The sequence below is a fragment of the Coccomyxa subellipsoidea genome (genome assembly GCF_000258705.1).
Source record: "Coccomyxa subellipsoidea C-169, whole genome shotgun sequence".
In the NCBI taxonomy this organism is placed as follows: domain Eukaryota; kingdom Viridiplantae; phylum Chlorophyta; class Trebouxiophyceae; family Coccomyxaceae; genus Coccomyxa; species Coccomyxa subellipsoidea.
In genome coordinates this window covers 1,963,352-1,980,054 of record NW_005178039.1, presented here as the reverse complement: position 1 = coordinate 1,980,054, position 16,703 = coordinate 1,963,352, and the positions used below count along the sequence as shown (strand labels likewise).

General features: G+C 54.6%; 3 protein-coding genes across 3 annotated transcripts; 1 reads left to right on the top strand and 2 right to left on the bottom strand.

Moving 5' to 3' along the window:
• Positions 1-1,099: 1,099 nt before the first annotated feature.
• Positions 1,100-11,883, bottom strand: COCSUDRAFT_22625 (ferredoxin-dependent glutamate synthase). Its single transcript, XM_005649857.1, has 25 exons — positions 11,830-11,883; positions 11,686-11,739; positions 11,393-11,535; positions 11,071-11,245; positions 10,742-10,909; positions 10,372-10,546; positions 9,748-9,998; positions 9,206-9,373; positions 8,595-8,831; positions 8,151-8,327; positions 7,701-7,886; positions 7,374-7,579; positions 6,975-7,127; positions 6,478-6,748; positions 6,208-6,354; positions 5,705-5,921; positions 5,192-5,422; positions 4,767-4,918; positions 4,293-4,487; positions 3,759-4,001; positions 3,293-3,496; positions 2,844-3,044; positions 2,473-2,692; positions 1,969-2,153; positions 1,100-1,790 (listed from the first exon to the last, which is right to left on the bottom strand). The coding sequence occupies exons 3-25, from the start codon at positions 11,512-11,514 to the stop codon at positions 1,539-1,541; spliced, it is 4,536 nt and encodes a 1,511-aa protein (XP_005649914.1). The 5' UTR covers positions 11,515-11,535; positions 11,686-11,739; positions 11,830-11,883; the 3' UTR covers positions 1,100-1,538.
• A 1,049-nt stretch (positions 11,884-12,932) lies between these two features.
• On the bottom strand, positions 12,933-14,436 carry COCSUDRAFT_52850 (ribosomal protein L3; the record flags this gene model as incomplete). Its single annotated transcript, XM_005649856.1, has 5 exons — positions 12,933-13,351; positions 13,519-13,685; positions 13,805-13,916; positions 14,040-14,180; positions 14,329-14,436. 5 exons carry the CDS (start codon positions 14,434-14,436, stop codon positions 13,238-13,240), a joined length of 642 nt encoding a protein of 213 aa, XP_005649913.1. The 3' UTR covers positions 12,933-13,237.
• Positions 14,437-15,208: 772 nt separating this feature from the next.
• On the top strand, positions 15,209-16,693 carry COCSUDRAFT_61587 (hypothetical protein; the record flags this gene model as incomplete). Its single annotated transcript, XM_005649855.1, has 5 exons — positions 15,209-15,228; positions 15,469-15,631; positions 15,830-16,000; positions 16,157-16,191; positions 16,681-16,693. 5 exons carry the CDS (start codon positions 15,209-15,211, stop codon positions 16,691-16,693), a joined length of 402 nt encoding a protein of 133 aa, XP_005649912.1.
• Between the last annotated feature and the right edge of the window lie 10 nt (positions 16,694-16,703).

The window sequence follows — 16,703 nt, the reverse complement described above, 5'->3', positions numbered from 1 at the left end:
AAGGGATCCCTCCTGATTGATGGCGGCAGCACGTGATTAGTGCTACCTGGGTTGTTCTGAATGCTGCTGCTGTCCTGGGGTGCTCATCTGCATGCAACAAGTCCAGAGTGAGGTGTCATGAACGGTAATTTCTCAATGGCCGGCAGTGTTGGAAAGTGACAGGCCTTTTATGACCAGCAACCTACCTTTGACATGATGTCAGCCACCATAGATGCCCTTGTGCTGCTTGCAAGGCTGCTGCATCTACTGTGAGAGCTGGCTGTTCCAGTGATTCTTGGAGAAGAATGATTGTCCATATGGTGATCCTTCAGCACAAGAGCACCAACAGCCCTGCCAATGACAATGACGTTCAAGACTTATGTGGTCGTCGTTCAAACAGGCTCGACTGCAGTGAAAACCTCTCACCTGCCCAAGAGCACTTTCTCTAGGGGCTTCACGCCTCCTGGGGTGCTGTCCAAGAGTGTGAATGCCTGTCATCATAAAGGGAACGCTTGTGAGGACGGCTATGACACTTCTAACGAAGGGACCATTTGTGAAGAGACAGCCACACTGACCAGCTGGAGAAGGTTGTGCATTCTTGGCACTGCGTCTGCAACTGCTGGCGTCTGATAATGAGGAATGAGCTTCTGCATTGTTGCAAGCCACCACTTTGTTGACGAAGGTGCGGCGTTGGTCCTCTTCTTGACATTGCGCAGCTTGGTCTCCCTCATTTCGATGTCACTTATCCTGCCTCTTCTCCAGCGTCCTGCAATGGAGCCGTGGTCTTCTCCTAATTGATTGGAACGAGTGCGAGAGAGATCCGTCCGCCTACTGTGCGTTGCGATACTCACCCCTGAACGCATGCATGCACATGTGCCCCCTTCATGGCCAATGGCATATCTGCCTCATTGCTGCTGGTGCTAGCAATCAGGCCTAGAGGCTGGAATTTTGTAATCTCCCTCTCTCTGGCACTCAAGAGCACCAGGTATATCACTTAATAGCTGTACATACATGCATGCAACAATTTAAAGCTGTACAGCCCCTTCACCAGGCTTTGATTTCACACTCATGCACATGCGATGCATGTTGTCTTCGTAACCAATGGCATGTATTAGTGCTAAAGGTTGAATCGGTTTACACCCGCTTGTCTCAGAACACAAAGAATTTTTTTTTCACGACTTGCAAATATTCTCCCTCAGGATCCCTCAGACAATGCCCCAGACAAGAGATCTAGGCATGTCACAATCGGCACAGCAATGCATCAATTTGGAAATGAGATCTAGACTGAATGCTGCATCATAGAAAGAAAGAGAAACTCTAACCTGCAGAGAAGATTGATTTACAATGTATGTGTGACAAGAACTGCCAGACCAGCAAAGTACAGAGCAACCAATGCCAACGTCTATCGATGCCCCATGATCTTTATACTACTTCTCTTAGTCTCCACTCCAGAACGCCCCAGCCCATGCAAACTGCATGAGCCGCATGATCACCAACCTGAGCATGTGCTTTTGAATGTGCCAGCCGTTATCCTGCTGCTTACATTAACATGGGCTGAATCAGGCAGCAGTCGCCGGCACCAGATCCCCAGAAGAGGCCTTGTTGACGGCCTCCTCAGAAGCCTCGGGTGTGAAGGACTCTGAGGGGGGAACCAGCTGCCAGAAGCGCGGCAGCACATTCGCCCAGTCGGCCAGCAGAGCAGCCCCCTTGGCTGAGCCTGTCAGGTCCACATGGTCCTGAATCAGCTTCTTCAGCTGCTGCTCCCCAGCCACAGTGCCCACCCTCTGGATTGCCACAATCTCCGTGTTCACCTGCACATCCCCCACCACCTTCAGTTGTGAGGACCTTTCTGCATGCATGGCAATAATGCTGCTTTCAGAAACTCTGTACCTCGGCAAAAATAAGATCCATACGGTGGATTGCATCTGCGGAATGCAGACACTTAATACCGGGTTGCATAAAATACCCATGCATGGGAGATGCACACACCTTGTCAGGGAAGTCGCCCTCCTCGTCGTAGAAGTAGGCCAGTCCACCGGTCATGCCAGCCGCGACGTTGCGCCCAACGGTGCCCAGGCACACGACTGCGCCGCCCGTCATGTACTCGCAGCAGTGGTCCCCTGTGCCCTCCACCACCGCCTCCGCCAAACTGTTGCGCACCGCAAACCTCTCGCCTGCACACATCATCCTCCGTCATATCACTGAGTAACCTGCGCCTCAGGCGCCTACGCATTCAACGGGTTGCATGTACCCTGCATGGCTGGGAAACAGGCAAGGAGGAAAATGTATGCATGCAAATAGAATGCAGGTACACTGGGTGGGGTTATCACCAGCACTATTGGAGACCCACTTGCAAAGACGTGCAAAAACAATGCAGCTACATTGTGGATGTCATCATCAATAGGGTAGATCCTCTTGCTAAGACATGCAGAAAGCATGCAGATACATTAAAATATCACCAGCAGCATGGGAGACCCTGTTGCCAAAACGCACCAGCTCTGCCGTTGACAAAGAGGCGGCCGCCGGTGGCGCCGTAGAGGCAGGTGTTGCCCACGAGGCTGGCCTCCTCGGCCTTGAACTGCGAGCCGGGCGGCGGGATGATCACCACCTCGCCCCCAGCCATGCCCTTGCCCACGTAGTCATTCGCCTCTCCCACCAGACGCAGCTTGATGCCCGCCACCAGGAAGCATGCAAAGGACTGCCCTGCGCTCCCCTGCTCACCCAGCACACTGCCTCTCAGCCACTAGCATTGGTCCAAAAAGACTCAGAACTGCTGCAAACAAATAAGTATGTTGAGGAAGAGGTGTTAATATTTAGATGAGTGTGATCTTTGCAAGTGAAGAAATGGAGTTCAGTGTGTGCACCTCCAGGTCAAAGGAGAGGGTGCCAGCAAAGCCGCTGTCGCCGTGCAGCCGGGCGACGGCTCCGCCGACACGGCCGAAGGCGGCGCGGTCAGTGTTGACGATGCTGACCTTCCTGTGCACGGAGCCCTCCTCCTTGATGGCCGCCTGCACCTCCGGGTCTGCCAGGACCTCATCATCCAGCACCGGCCCATTGCTGTGCACCTGCGCGCACCAAAAATGACATTATGTCTAGGAGCAAAATACACCAGGGTGACTACGAGAGAAGATGAAGCTGAAGAACTGTCTATACTCTGTCATTTGCCACATCAAATGCATGTCTGCCTGCCAGCCTCATGTGGCACTGAAAAAAGGGCTCCTGCTGCTCCCACATTGCTGCACGTTTTCCAGGCAGGCCACTACTTGTTTCGATACATGCATGTGACCCCAGGTGGCGAGGTGGGGGTGTTCACCTCCTGGGCGCCTCGCGATGAGGAGGTGGCGGTCTCTCCGGCGTAGTGGGTGAGGAAGGAGAGGTCGAGGCCCTCGGTCTTGGCCAGCTTGATGGAGCGCTGCCGCAGCAGGTCGCCGCGGCCAATGAGCTCGTCCATGGAGCGCATGCCCAGCGACGCCAGTCCTGCGCGTACCTCCTCCGCCACAAAGTGGAAGTAGTTCACCTGCGCCAGGACACCACCACACATTCAGCCATACTTGCCACCAGACCTTCCTGAACCTTCTTGACAATCACTTGAATCTTCACAACAGTACAAATCTGTTGCATCACATGGTTTATTGAATTTTGCACATCAGCAAACAAAGAAGTTCTTGGCGATGCATCTCCTGTGTCGCCCAAAAGGCAGCGCAGGAGGAGCACAGCAGACCAGCAGCAACAGAAAATGAGCAAGCAGATGAGTGGATCAACAGGAAAGGGGTATGCACCAGGTCGGCGGGGGCGCCGGGGAAGCGGGCGCGCAGCTCCTCGCGCTGGGAGGCGACGCCGACGGGGCAGTTGTTGGTGTGGCACACGCGCGCCATGATGCAGCCGGTCGCGATCATGGCCACCGTGCCAAAGCCGTACTCGTCGCCGCCCAGCGCAGCCACCAGCATCACGTCGCGCCCGTTGCGCATGCCGCCGTCCACCCGCAGCACCACACGCTCGCGCAGCTGATTCTCCGTCAGGCTCTGCGCGCCAGCATCACCCTCTGTCTCAAGCTCCCTTCCATTTGTTGCGCCAACATCAGACTCACTTATGACGTGGGGAGGAGTGCGTCATCAGACAAGCTTAGGTTATTTGCCGCCTGGAGCCCTCCGAGGTGCCATGCGTATCAGGAAAAAGGCATGGTGGCAGGGTATGTCATCAGGATCAATGCTGAGGAAATCAAAGCACCAGTTGTTAGGAGGTGCAACTCGCAGAAGAGAGGAAATGACGACTGCCATCTAGTGTGAGAAGGGGTGCAAGGCGGCAGCACTCACCCGGTGCGTCTCCACAAGGCCCATCTCGATGGGGCCGCCGGCATGCTTGATGGAGGAGATGGGGGATGCGCCAGTGCCGCCGTCGTGGCCGCTGATCTGGATGACATCAGCGTTGGCCTTGGCGACACCCGACGCCACAGTGCCGATGCCCGCCTGGGCCACCAGCTTCACGCTCACCTTGGCCGTCGGCGACACCTGCACACCCAACAGAAATTCTTGTCATGGATGCTTAGAAGAGGTGCGCAGATGGTACCTACACCTGAGAAAATATTCTGATGAGGCACAGGAGCAATGATCCTGTTCAGCAGCACTATAAATATGTCCTGGAATAAATGCATAAACACTACAAACTGTGTCAAATAAATCCTGACAAAGGATGATGGGACAGAGCGGCAATTTTCCTGTTCAGTGCAAGGAAGTCAGCGCAGGAGAGGCATGGCTGGTAGTGGACAGCGGTGGGATGAGAGTTCTTACCTGGTGGAGGTCGTAGATGAGCTGCGCCAGGTCCTCAATGGAGTAGATGTCGTGGTGGGGCGGCGGAGAGATGAGCGGCACGCCCGGCTTGCTGCGGCGCAAGTTGGCAATGTACGGGCTCACCTTCTTCGCCGGCAGCTGACCGCCCTCACCTGCGCAACAAGCAACATAGCCCCATTGAAGCTTTTCTGACAAACCTGTTTATTGCCCGTCCAAAAATATCCAATCAATAGAGAAAAGCAGGACAGATAAGAAAGGTCATGGTGAGAACGCATAGAATAGCGGCTGCATTAGGTCTTCTGTGAAAGAGCTCTTTGTTGCCCCTTTCTAGGTGCTGCAATCACCACAAAGAATGCAGGACAAATGTCAAAGACAGGTAACATATTTGAAAAAGTACAACAACTCAAAATAACTTGTGGGTGCACCTGGCTTGGCGCCCTGGGCGATCTTGATCTCCAGCTGGTCGGCGTTGACCAGGAACTGGGGGGTCACACCGAAGCGACCGGAGGCAACCTGCTTGATGCGCGAGGAGGCCACGTCGCCGGACTGAAGGCCCTTCAGGTGCGGGAAGGTGGGCGAGTTGCCATCAGCGTCCACGTCAGACAGCAGCTCCCACCGCTGCGGGTCCTCTCCACCCTCCCCGCTGTTGCTCTTGCCTGTGGATAACATGCAGGCGCTCAGAAGGGCATTGTCATTTCCCTCACTCATGTGCAGCATTAAGTAGCACATTGTTGATTGCCTCACTCAGAGTACCTCAAGTGACCCATTACAAAGAACTTCCTGCCAAAGGACAAATAAGGGTGCCATGACACCAAGGGGCGGCAGGTGTTCTGCAATGCAGACATGCAAAGAGACCTGGTCAGTCAGCGCTGGACTTCTGAACAGGGTACGCTGGTGGGAATATCCCTATAAAGTTCAATAAAGGGAGAAAAAAGTACCTCCGATGCGGTTCATGGCGATGGCGATCGTCTCGTGGGTCTCGCGGCTGATGGCGCCCAGGGACATGCCGCCAGTGCAGAAGCGCTCCATGATGGTCGCAGCGCTCTCCACGTCCTCCAGAGCCACGGGCGGCCCCACGGGGGTCAGCTCCATGCAGTCGCGCAGGAAGGACGCCGGGCTGTCCTTGAAGTGCTGCTGGTACGCCGCATACGCCTCCTGCACACATCAGCCACGGCGTTCATGAGGCCGCAGGTTGTCTCAGGGCTTCAGAAGTATGCTCACCTGGACCAGATGCAGCAATACAAGGTGGCGGTGCTGTGCAATCTGAAATTGGCCAAGATGAGGGATGTGCTGTAATCTGGCATGGTATGCAAAGATTGTATTGACAGATTGTGCGTTACAAGCAGACTTCCTGGGGCTGTCGTGGCAGTCCTTCACTTACTGCATGGAAGGCTTGCACTTGACCAAAGTTCCAGAGGTGCCAGAGGTGCGGGGAAGTCACCTGCGGGGCGGCGCCCTTGTTGCCGAGGCCGATGGCCTTGTGGAGTAGCTTGGACATCTGCTGGTTGTTGGCGTGGTACTCGCCCTTGGGCCGCGACTGGATGAACCCAAAGTCCTCCAGCTTGTTCATCGCCTTTTCCGGGAACCCCTGCACGCCATACATTCAATTTCAAGACCACAATACACTATCCTAAGTCATGAGTCCCATGTTTGTTGAAGCTCAATCACTGACAAACATAAAAATGGGAGCCAGACGATTCAAGGGCTGCACCTTGATCCAGAAGGACTCGGCCTCGCGCTGCAGGTCGGCAAGAGACATGCCGCCAATGCGCGAGACGCTGCCCTTGAAGGCAAAGTCGACCACCTCCTTGCCCAGGCCGTAGATCTCAAAGATCTGCGCGCCGTGGTAGCAGGACAGCAGGCTGATGCCCATCTTGGACAGGATCTTGAGCACGCCCTTCTCCAGCGCCTTCTTGTAGTTCTTCTGGCACTTCTCCACCGACACGTCCGGCAGCTTGCCGCTCTTGATCAGCGCCGCAGTCCTGTCCCATGAAGCAATCCCAGCCTCAGTCAACGCAACTCCCTTGCTCCCACAGACATGAACTTGATTGGCGTGAAACACTTCGTACAGTGCGTTGCACCGCTGGCGCGCATGCAACATGGTAGAGATTCACAAGATCATTGTGAGCAGGATATGGGCGCAGCAAACACACGCTGCACAATCACAGGAAGAGTGTGCACAGGTGAGGTAGGAAGTGAGCAGCAGACCTGGAGGAGGCACGCCACTGGCGGCAGGTCTCGAATGCGAGGTAGGGGGAGACCGCGTGCGCGCCGTAGCCTACCAGCAGCGCCACGTGGTGCGTGGAGAAGCACTGCGCCGTCTCCACCACGATCGACGTCTCCGTGCGCAGCCCCTTCCTGCTCGCACCCAATGCAATTCCCTCAGCTTTGTCCTGTCAGCATTGTGAGCAAGGCAACGGCGTGACTAGTGAAGGGAACACAATGCTTGCATCGGCTGTTGCAAATTTACCCCCCCCCCCCCCTCAAGCTTGTTCACTCAGGCGCAGCCGCCATCGGACTTTGTGAATATGATCTGATGGATGCACGATAGTGCAGAGACTCGGTAATCTGCATAGTACACACGAGGGACAGGAGATGATGGCGCACTTGATGAGGTGGTGGTGCACGGCTCCGACGGCCAGCAGGGTGGGGATGGGCGGCCGCTCGGCATCCAGGCCGCCTCCGGCCAGGCGGTCAGACAGCACCACAATCTCCGCGCCCTTCTCAACGGCCGCCTCCACGTCAGCGCACAGCTGGCGCAGCGCCTCCTCCATCGCGCCCGGCTTGCCAGACTGGTAGTGCAGCGTGAAGCCCTGCATGCGTGACATACAGCAGAATTGCCAGGCAGCGTAGGCCCAATTATTTCAGGCCATGCGCATATACTGGTGGGGATGCGAGCATAAAAAATGCAGGCAGCTGAGATGGTGGGCGCACCTTTGTGGTGAGGCCGGAGGAGGTCTTGATGGCTTCCAGCTCGTTCTCGAGCAGTACAGGGGACTCCAGTAGCAGCTGGCGGTAGGCGCCCGGCCCCGGCTGCAGCAGGTTGCCGCGCTTGCCCAGCCGCATGTTGAGGCTCATCACCAGGCCCTCGCGCAGCGGGTCTATCGGCGGGTTTGTCACCTGCACGAATACACGCAAACCCAGTCACACCAGGCAAACCGGCAGAGAACGCTCGCCAAATACACCTCACTCCACCTGGCACCTCAGACACAAGTGATCTGCCAGAAGGAGTCTGCCAAAGCACCAATGCCAAGGAGAACACAGAACAGTGCAGCCTTTGCACGAAAAAAAATTGTCAGGGAATGGACCACTCAGAACAATGTCGCACATGGAAAACGAGCTTCGTCAGGCAAACTAGGTGGGGTGGGGCAAGCGGGTGCTGACCTGAGCGAAGCGCTGCTTGAAGTAGTCGCCGAGCTGGTGGGGTCGGCTGGACAGCACGGGCAGGGGGATGTCGTCGCCCATGCAGTAGGTGGGCTCTGCGCCGTTGGTGGCCATGCCCTCAATGATCATGGTGCTGTCCTCTTGCCCAAAGCCATTGGCCGCCTGCAGCTTCAGCACCTGTGCACCCGTCCCACACCTCAAAGTTGCGCCTATAAAGTAAGAAGCTTGAAACAGAGACGTCCTACAAATTGTAAGGTGTGATCGACATGCAGTCGTGGCGAAAGCACTTTGCAATGAAGACCTCGTACTTCTCCTGCAGTGATAGTTGCAGCTGCTGTGGAGAAAGAAGAAGTCACCACCAAAAATTCAACATGCAGGACCAGCAGGCACATGCGCTCGGCAAGATCAAAGCGCGCCAGGCGAGGGGAATGATGACAAACTCACATCTGCAGGGCTCATCTGCGGCTCGCTGGTGTAGGAGGTACCACCCAGCTCGGCAAGGCGGCTGCTGCTGCTGAGCCACTCCTCGTAGGGAGCGCGCGAGCCGATGTCCTTGGCGATCTGTGCGTGCTCCTTGAACACGCCGTTCGTCAGGTCCGCGCACACCGTCTGCCCGGGGCCCAGCCGCCCCTTCCTCACCACGTTGCCCACATTTGTCAGCACGTCATTCAGCACTCCCACCTGACCACCACACAGCTCTGCCACGTCATCCCTGCTCCCATACCCACTTTTGCCCTTGCAATGACTGCAGAAATCACCTTTCTTTCCGCCGGGTCTTTACATGCAGCCGCTTGTGCAATACAACTGAGGCAGATTGCCCTGGCAGCAGTGCTGAGACTGAGGTCAGAAGCAAGATTCACTGGCCAGCATTCATGGGGCAAAGGAAGATTGCAGACTCTCAATAGGACCAGGCAGCATCTCTGGGAGGCACCATGCAGATGTGCACCCCTCCACACCTGCAGTCTGTCTATTTGTGGGGTGGGGTGCGATGGCACGTCTTTTGCATGTCTCAAACCTTTGATCTAGTCAATTCAATGCAGGGGTGGGGGCCGCACCTCGCTGGCCACGTAGACCATGTCGTCGGAGGTGACCCAGAAGCGCGCGGGGCGGAGGCCGTTGCGGTCGAGGCGCGCGCCCACGTGCTCACCGTCGCTGAACACCAGCAGCGCGGGGCCATCCCAGCCCTCCTGCAGGCCCTCGTAGAACTCGTAGAAGCCCACCACCTGCGCGCATGCCCCCCCCCCACCTCGGTCATGCCTCCCAACCACCATGACATACCTACAATGCCTTCATGCTTCATGCAGCTCAATAGAACACCACTCCAGCAACGCAAACACTAGGGCAACTCTTCTGCATCTAAACCCCATCATTGGCCCAATTGCCAGCGGGAACCTTTGCCCCCCCATCACCCCCCCCTCCCGCCCCGCGCCAACAGCAGCAGCGATAAGGTGGTCCTCAGGACCACACACACACACACGCGCGCCAGAAACCAAGAATAGCAGCAGCAAGGTGGCTACAAGATCGCATGCAGTTCGGAAAATCCCGTTAAGAAATCCCATTTCAAGTGTTAAGATGTTAATAAACATGCAAGATGTACCTCGGGGTAGGCCTTCTGCAGGTCCGGGTGGTTGTCGTAGGCCTCGGGCACCAGGATCATGAGGGCCTCCTCGGATGCCACCCCCGTGCGCATCAGCAGCTCGGCCACGTGGTCCAGGTTGGCGGAGTCTGACTCAGCCGCGTTGCACAGCGGCAGCAGCTCCGGCTCGCGCCCCTCCCACACCGGGTTGCTCAGCGAGTGCTCACGCGACGCCACCCAGTTCAGGTTGCCCTGCAGCGTGTTGATCTCACCTGCACCACACAACTTACAAAATTTCAGCATGCAACATCCAACTTTCTGCAAGTTCTGTAGTCAGTAATTATCATGACTACAGCACGCTATTCCTACCAGAGGCAAGGTGCGTCTGCAGACAAGCTGCATGCGAAGGATGCCAATTCCTACCCCTTGTTGGACTCGCCACATCCAAGCAAGACCCAACCAGCCGTGGGCATGGTGCTCGGTGTTTGTACCGCCTTTCGCCAGCCGGGGCCTATAGTCAATGTTCCTGCTATTCCACGTGCTTTCAAGGGTCAACTCCCTACTCATGCATGAACTTCACATGGTGCATACTGGCTACTCCACGCGCACTGATAGGTCGATTTACTACTCATGCACAGACTTCACAGGGTGCAGGCAGAGACGTGCCGTTGTGGCCGAGGGTGCGCATGGGCTGGGCCAGGGGCCAGCGGGGGGTGGTGTTTGTGGAGAAGCGCCTGTGGTACACTGCAAAGGCTGTGGTGTACGCCTCGTTGCGCAGGTCCTTGAAGTACTGGGCCACCGCCACAGACCTCAACATTCCCTGCGCGCCACAGATATTGTTGAAGATGTGATAGAAGTAGGGCAACAAAAGCACAACATCAAAGGACTCAGAAGGCAGCAAGAAAGGATTCCATGCTGGGGCGGGGACGGAAGCATCAGAGACACAAGCAGCTGCCAAGACATGCGATGCATTGCTGGCCAATCAAAGTCCTAGACACGATCCAGGTAGGCATACCTTGTACACAATCAGCTTGGTGGAGAGCGTGCAGATGTAGAAGTCCGATGCGTCAGCTCCCTCGGTGGCAAAGCGCGCATCCTTCTCCTTCTCAATGAGCTTCCGCAGGATGAAGAACTCACGCTCCAGGTCAGAGCCTGCCAAGCCGCTGTTTGACTCCACAAACACCTGCCGACGCACCAGATAACTCAATAAGAAGGAGAGACAGGATGAGAAAGACACACCACGTTTAGCAGAAAGTGCAGAGTATAATATTTGTTTCTGGCTGTACTTCAGCAGAGACAGATCCCTGCAAAACGACCGCGGCAACAACATGAAGGCATATGCACCTGGACGATGCGCGGCTCTGTGGCGCGTGCAAGAGGCCCCACAACCTCCTTGACAACGGGGACGTCACGCCAGCCCACAATGTGGCAGCGGCCCTCTGCCTTCACAACATCCTCCACAATCTGCTTTGCCAGCGCCGCCAGCTTGTCATCATTGGGCAGAAAGAGCATGCCAACCCTGTCACCAACATTCACAAAGGCTCAGCCTCAGCTCAGGAGTTGCCAATAAACAAATGCTCAGCCCAACAAGCACTCCGAATGAGCCCGCTTCAAATCATGCAGCATCATTGCTGCAGGAATGTGCAACAAGCAGACATGGACGCACCCAGTGGTCTTCTCGTTGAGCTGAGGGAAGTCCTGCTTGAAGAGGTCCCATGGGATCTGGGTCATGATACCCGCACCGTCCCCGGAGTCATTGTCCGCTGAGCATGCCCCTCGGTGCTCCATGCATCCAAGGGATGTGAGGGCCTGGATGCATCATTCAGGCAAAGCTTTGTATGCTACCGAGGCTAGGAAGACTTCATTCAAGTAGCAAGAGGAGTGCATTTGTGCAACTGGGCAGGAATGGCCATGCATGTGATTGTTGAGTAGGTCACTCATAGGCTGTACTGGTCTTACCTGTTCCACAATGACATGGCTCTTCTGGCTCTTGAGGTTTGCAATGAAGCCGACCTGCAAGGGAAGACACCTTTATATCTGCGTACCCGATGAAGAATGCTGTCGAGAAGTTCCCAGCAGCTGTACCCAAAAAACGTGACTTACCCCACAAGCATCGCGCTCCTTCAAGATAGTCTCTAAATCAACTGCCTCGCACTCAGGCCTCGAAGAAGATTGCTCTTCTGGGATCTTATCAGTCGTGGAAACAGCCGCAGCTGACTGAGCTGACGCTTGAGACGCGCGAACTGACGGCTGGGACCATCGGCTGGGTGCAAGCACTCCTTCCGCCTGTGCAACGATAAGCACTCAACACGCCAAGTAGTCAATGAGCACATATTCATGCTGGGTAACATCGGTTTCCCCCGCTCACAGACCTACTGACAAAGGAAAAGTGGTGAAACAAGTACAACGATAGAAAGTCTCCACGTCTACCGAAATGGGCGATCAATACGCGCTTTGACCAGGCGCAGGTGTGACGGTATATAAGAACAATGTCAAAATCCTGTCCTGGGATCATCAGCTCACCTGCTTCCGAGAGGAAGATCGGGGGCGACGGAACGAATGTACTGGTGCAGCAGGACTGTTCACACTTGGCAATTGCGATCGTGTACGAGGGTTGGTTCCGGCTAGAGTGCTACATGGGCCTCCGTACGTCTTCTCCATGCTAACGCCTCTTAATGTGTTCTGGCAGAGCAGCAGAGATTGCAGGCCTCTTGTGGCCCAGAGCCAAGGTGGGATTTGATCACGTGATCAAATGCAGCCCAGAAAGGGCAGAGGAGGGCATGCAAGAGCGACAGAGTGCACAGCAACGAGGACTTTCTTTAACTTTAAAACCTTTAAAACCTTTGAAACAACGAGGACTTTCTTCTTTCTGTCCTGCAAGAGCAGAAGGTTGTCTGTGACATGAGGCAGTGTTCAGCACACAGCTTGTGGCCTTCATGAATGCATAGTGTATCAAGTTTAAAGTCCATTGGCCAATGTGGAAGCCATCATTAACGCAGCCTGCATGCACTGTGGGCCACTGGCCGCCAGCAGTGCGGCACTGCTGGCAGCCTGATCGGGTACCACCAAGGACTGCCCGTGCACTGCCAGTGGTCAGTGCCAGTCTTCTTGAAGATCCACTGGCGATTATCAAAGCATGATAGGCATAAAATGCTGCAGTACAGGCAATGCTGATGTGAACAATTGATGCTCCGTCATGGGATCATCCACATGATGTCATTACAAGCCTAATAAGGGATCCACTTCATCAGCAATCAGTGACATCAGTACCTCCAGTCACTTCCAGTTCAAGGCCTAACCTTCCAGCCTCGTCATAACAGTATGACCATCTCAGAAAATACGATTCATCTTTACCAGTGCTTTCACTGCAATGGCTCGTCTAGGATCTGTCAAGTGCAAATTTTGTAGATGTACATGCGTTTCCTGCGGTTGAACAGCAGCTACAAATGGACCAGCAGACCACACTGACAGCATTGCTCCATCTGCCCGCGCACCAAACAGGCCGCCCTCATCAGCAGTTCTTGCCGACCACCTTGTTGGGGGTGATCTCCAGGACAGATCCTGGCTTGCCTGGGACAGATCCCTTCACCACGATCGCTCCCTTCTCAAGATCAATCATGAGCACCTGCAAACAGACATGCGCATTTTAGACACTGCAGTGCTGTCCAATATAAAGATTATCGTGTCGGTTGTCATCTCCTGTCCCAGAACTTTTTGTCAACCGCTTTGTGTTCAAATGCCGTGATCTGTAGAGCACAACAAAGGTTTTGTCTGTGCACATTAAGCCCTCACCTCGAGGGCCTTGATAGTTTTCCGCTCATTGCCCATCTGCCCAGCCATTTTTAACCCAGGGAACACACGACTGGGTGTGGCTGACGATCCAATAGACCCATGTTGCCTCTTGGACTTGGATCCGTGGGTCATGCTTCCTCTGTGGTGGTTCCACCTTTTGATTGCACCTGTAAAACCACCATCGCATGAGCAAACCACCCACATGCTTGGGACACAATTCTGATGCAGACAGATTGCGTGTGGCGTTCGCTTTATGTCTCTGCGGCTGCTGATGTTAATGGCGCACCTTGGAATCCCTTTCCAATGGAAGTGCCCGCCACATCCACTATGTCCCCAACCTTGAAGACCTCCTCAACATTCAGCTGCTGACCTGGCTCATAGCCCTCCACCGACTTCAACTGTACCAGACGCAACACAAGTCAGTTTCAGCAAGCAATCACCCACAAGTCGGCAAAGATCATCAATATACATCCTTACAGATGGCCTGTTGGGCATTCGTCCTGTTGGTGACCACAACGCACCCTGTATTCCCTGAGGTTCTTCATAGGAGGTGCGCCGGACTTCTTCAGGTGGTTGAGTTCAGGCTTTGTGATCTTCCTTTCCTTCACAACCCGATAGCCAACCTGCACGGCGCTGTATCCATCCGTAGCCTCGGTCTTCACCTGTAAACGTTCACCTGCTTTCTTAGACACTACCTGGCTCATACACTACACCAACTATGAAAGGCAGTAAAGAGACAAGATTCTCTACTCATCAGAGGATAGTCACAACTAAGCTAATTTGCAAACGATAGAGCTTCAAGACCAGGACCTGGGTGACGATGTTGCCCTCCTCCAATGCAAGAACAGTAGCTGGCAGACACAAGCCCTCAGGGGTGAAGATCTGCGTCATGCCGGCTTTCGTCGCCCACAATCCCATACCAGCAGCATGTGCACGGGCTTCGATGGACAACTGTGCTCTCCTCTGCCTCGCTCCTGCTGAAATGCGAGCAGGGGGTGCAAGCTGAGGGCAGCTATTGCACAGCCCCCGTAGCTGACCCGCCAACGGCGACGAGAGGCTCCCTGCCATCTGTGCCATGACAGGTTCAAGTAAATACAAATTCTTTGGTTGCAACACTCGATCATGGAAAGGCTAGCCACAGCCGCTGCCTTGAGAAGCGGCCTACTTAGGCTCTCATCATATCCACAATACCGATCACGTCACCGCCCTGTTCTGGAGCCAGAACTCTGTCGGTTTGTTTCCCACGCTTCTCAGCAGAATTTTAAGGATTCTAGTCGCATCAATCTCCTTCAATTGCTAAGAATGGCAGTATAGCAACCTATATAGCGGACGTGTCTCCATCAGCGCATGATCACCTCGATGGGATACTAAAAGATGTCACGTATTTTGCAATAAGTCGGTTGTTGACGTATTAATTTTCATTTTAAAGCATGAGACGCAATACCGGTGCCAGAAGTGCTTCCCAGGTCCGTTTTGGAATTGGTCGAGCCCATGTACATTTCAATGCCTGGTGGCGTGATGCTGATGCCTTGGTTCTTATCGCAGACCTTCGTCACAGATGATCTAGATGGTGAGCCATTCGATGCAAAACGGGAACGCGACAGGGAGAGGCAGAGATGCAAGACGCAGCTATGCAAGTATCATCCCAATTGCGCTCGTGGAGACAAATGCTGGTTCTCCCATAATCCAGATGCAGCAGCACAAGCACGGGTGCGCCGCTTCCCAATGACTTGCTCTCTCCCAGCGCACCTGTGAGGAGCACACATTTGTTGTCCACAAAATGCGTTTTCTTTGCTCGGAGGACGTGACAGGCACCTTGCAACCGATCATCTCAGCAGCCCACCTTGAGCAGTCAGTCGCTTGCACTTCCTCTGTAGATCACTAAATGCTGGCTTGTCAACAGGCATCCGGTGGCCGTGGGGTGCGTGCAGGGTCTGATGTGCGGCCCAGGTCGAGCACGACTGGATCACAGCCAGCAGAGAGGGCTTCCTCCGGCCACCAGAGCAAGAGCAAGATGTGCTCATACCACCTGCAAGGGCACTGCTCAAAGGGCTCCTCCTGCCTATTTGCACACAGCCCCCACGAGCTGCAACATCCTCCAGCTCCTACAGTGGTGTGGCCAATTAAATTCCCATATAATGTGCTTACCATTGTTCCGAGCCAACAGCTTGTCTGTATTAGCTATGAAGATAATGCAGCCAAGCCCTTCTTGTAACCTCACTTGAAGGCTTCAGAGGTTTTTTCCTCTGAAGCCTTTTCTCTTTTTGTGCTTGATTTGTGAGATTATTCCTGAAGAGCATGTGCTGTGCAGCGCAATGGAGCCTCGGCAGCAGCAACCCACAGCACGCCCTCCTATGAAGCCCGCGAGAATGGTCATGTCAACGCCAGGGAACTCAAAGGGAACATGGCTGCTCCGCCAGTGAACGCTGAACCCTTCGAGGACGATGAGGCACCAGACTCGTTCTGCTGCCCCATCACCCATGTAAGCAGCTTCGACATATTACTTGTCACGGTGTTGTGACCATGTACTCAAGGGCTCCATGTGCTGCCTGCACTGTTTATCGTCCTCGACATCACTGCTCTCATTTCTGGCACATTCAGTGCAGTTGCTGGTCTAATCATTTGCTCGATCATGCAGGAGATATTGCGAGATCCAGTCGTCGCATGCGACGGGTACGCTCCCTGGTCCTCAATCCTACCCCTTGTTGACTTGTGTTCAAGGGCTGATTGTGTGGCAACTGCACAGTCAAGAGAGGCTCTGCTCTGCCTATTGTACACGAGCAATATCGACTGCACCAGTGCCACCTGACAGGTACAGCTATGAGCGAACAGCCATCGCGGACTGGTACCGTAGCCACGACACATCCCCAATGACAAATGAACCATTGGAGAGCAAGTACTTGGTGCCCAATCGTGCTTTGCTGGCTGCAATCCGTGTCTTCTACAGCTGAGGAAGCTGCAATCCTGGCTCCTTGCAAGCACAAACCTTTCCAGTGTCCTCACAGTACAGCTCCCTCCGTTGGAAGGATGCACACACATTGTTGGGTAAATTTGTTCCGTTGTGTCATGCTGATGTTGTACTTTCCATTGGTCTCTGGTTCAGGAAGAGCAATTGAGACGCTCCTTTAGTAGAGTCAGCTGCAGGATCATATTGCTGTGCAGGGGTGCACTGTAGAGCTTCCCCA

Bases quoted from the DNA above. Each gene is read 5' to 3' on its own strand.
- COCSUDRAFT_22625 (XM_005649857.1), bottom strand. From the start codon at position 11,514: ATGGAGCACCGAGGGGCATGCTCAGCGGACAATGACTCCGGGGACGGT. The intron at 11,246-11,392 runs GTGCGTCCATGT...TGTTGGTGACAG, and splicing joins CTCAACGAGAAGACCACTGG to GGTTGGCATGCTCTTTCTGC. The intron at 8,328-8,594 runs GTGAGTTTGTCA...ACGGGTGCACAG, and splicing joins CGCAGATGAGCCCTGCAGAT to GTGCTGAAGCTGCAGGCGGC.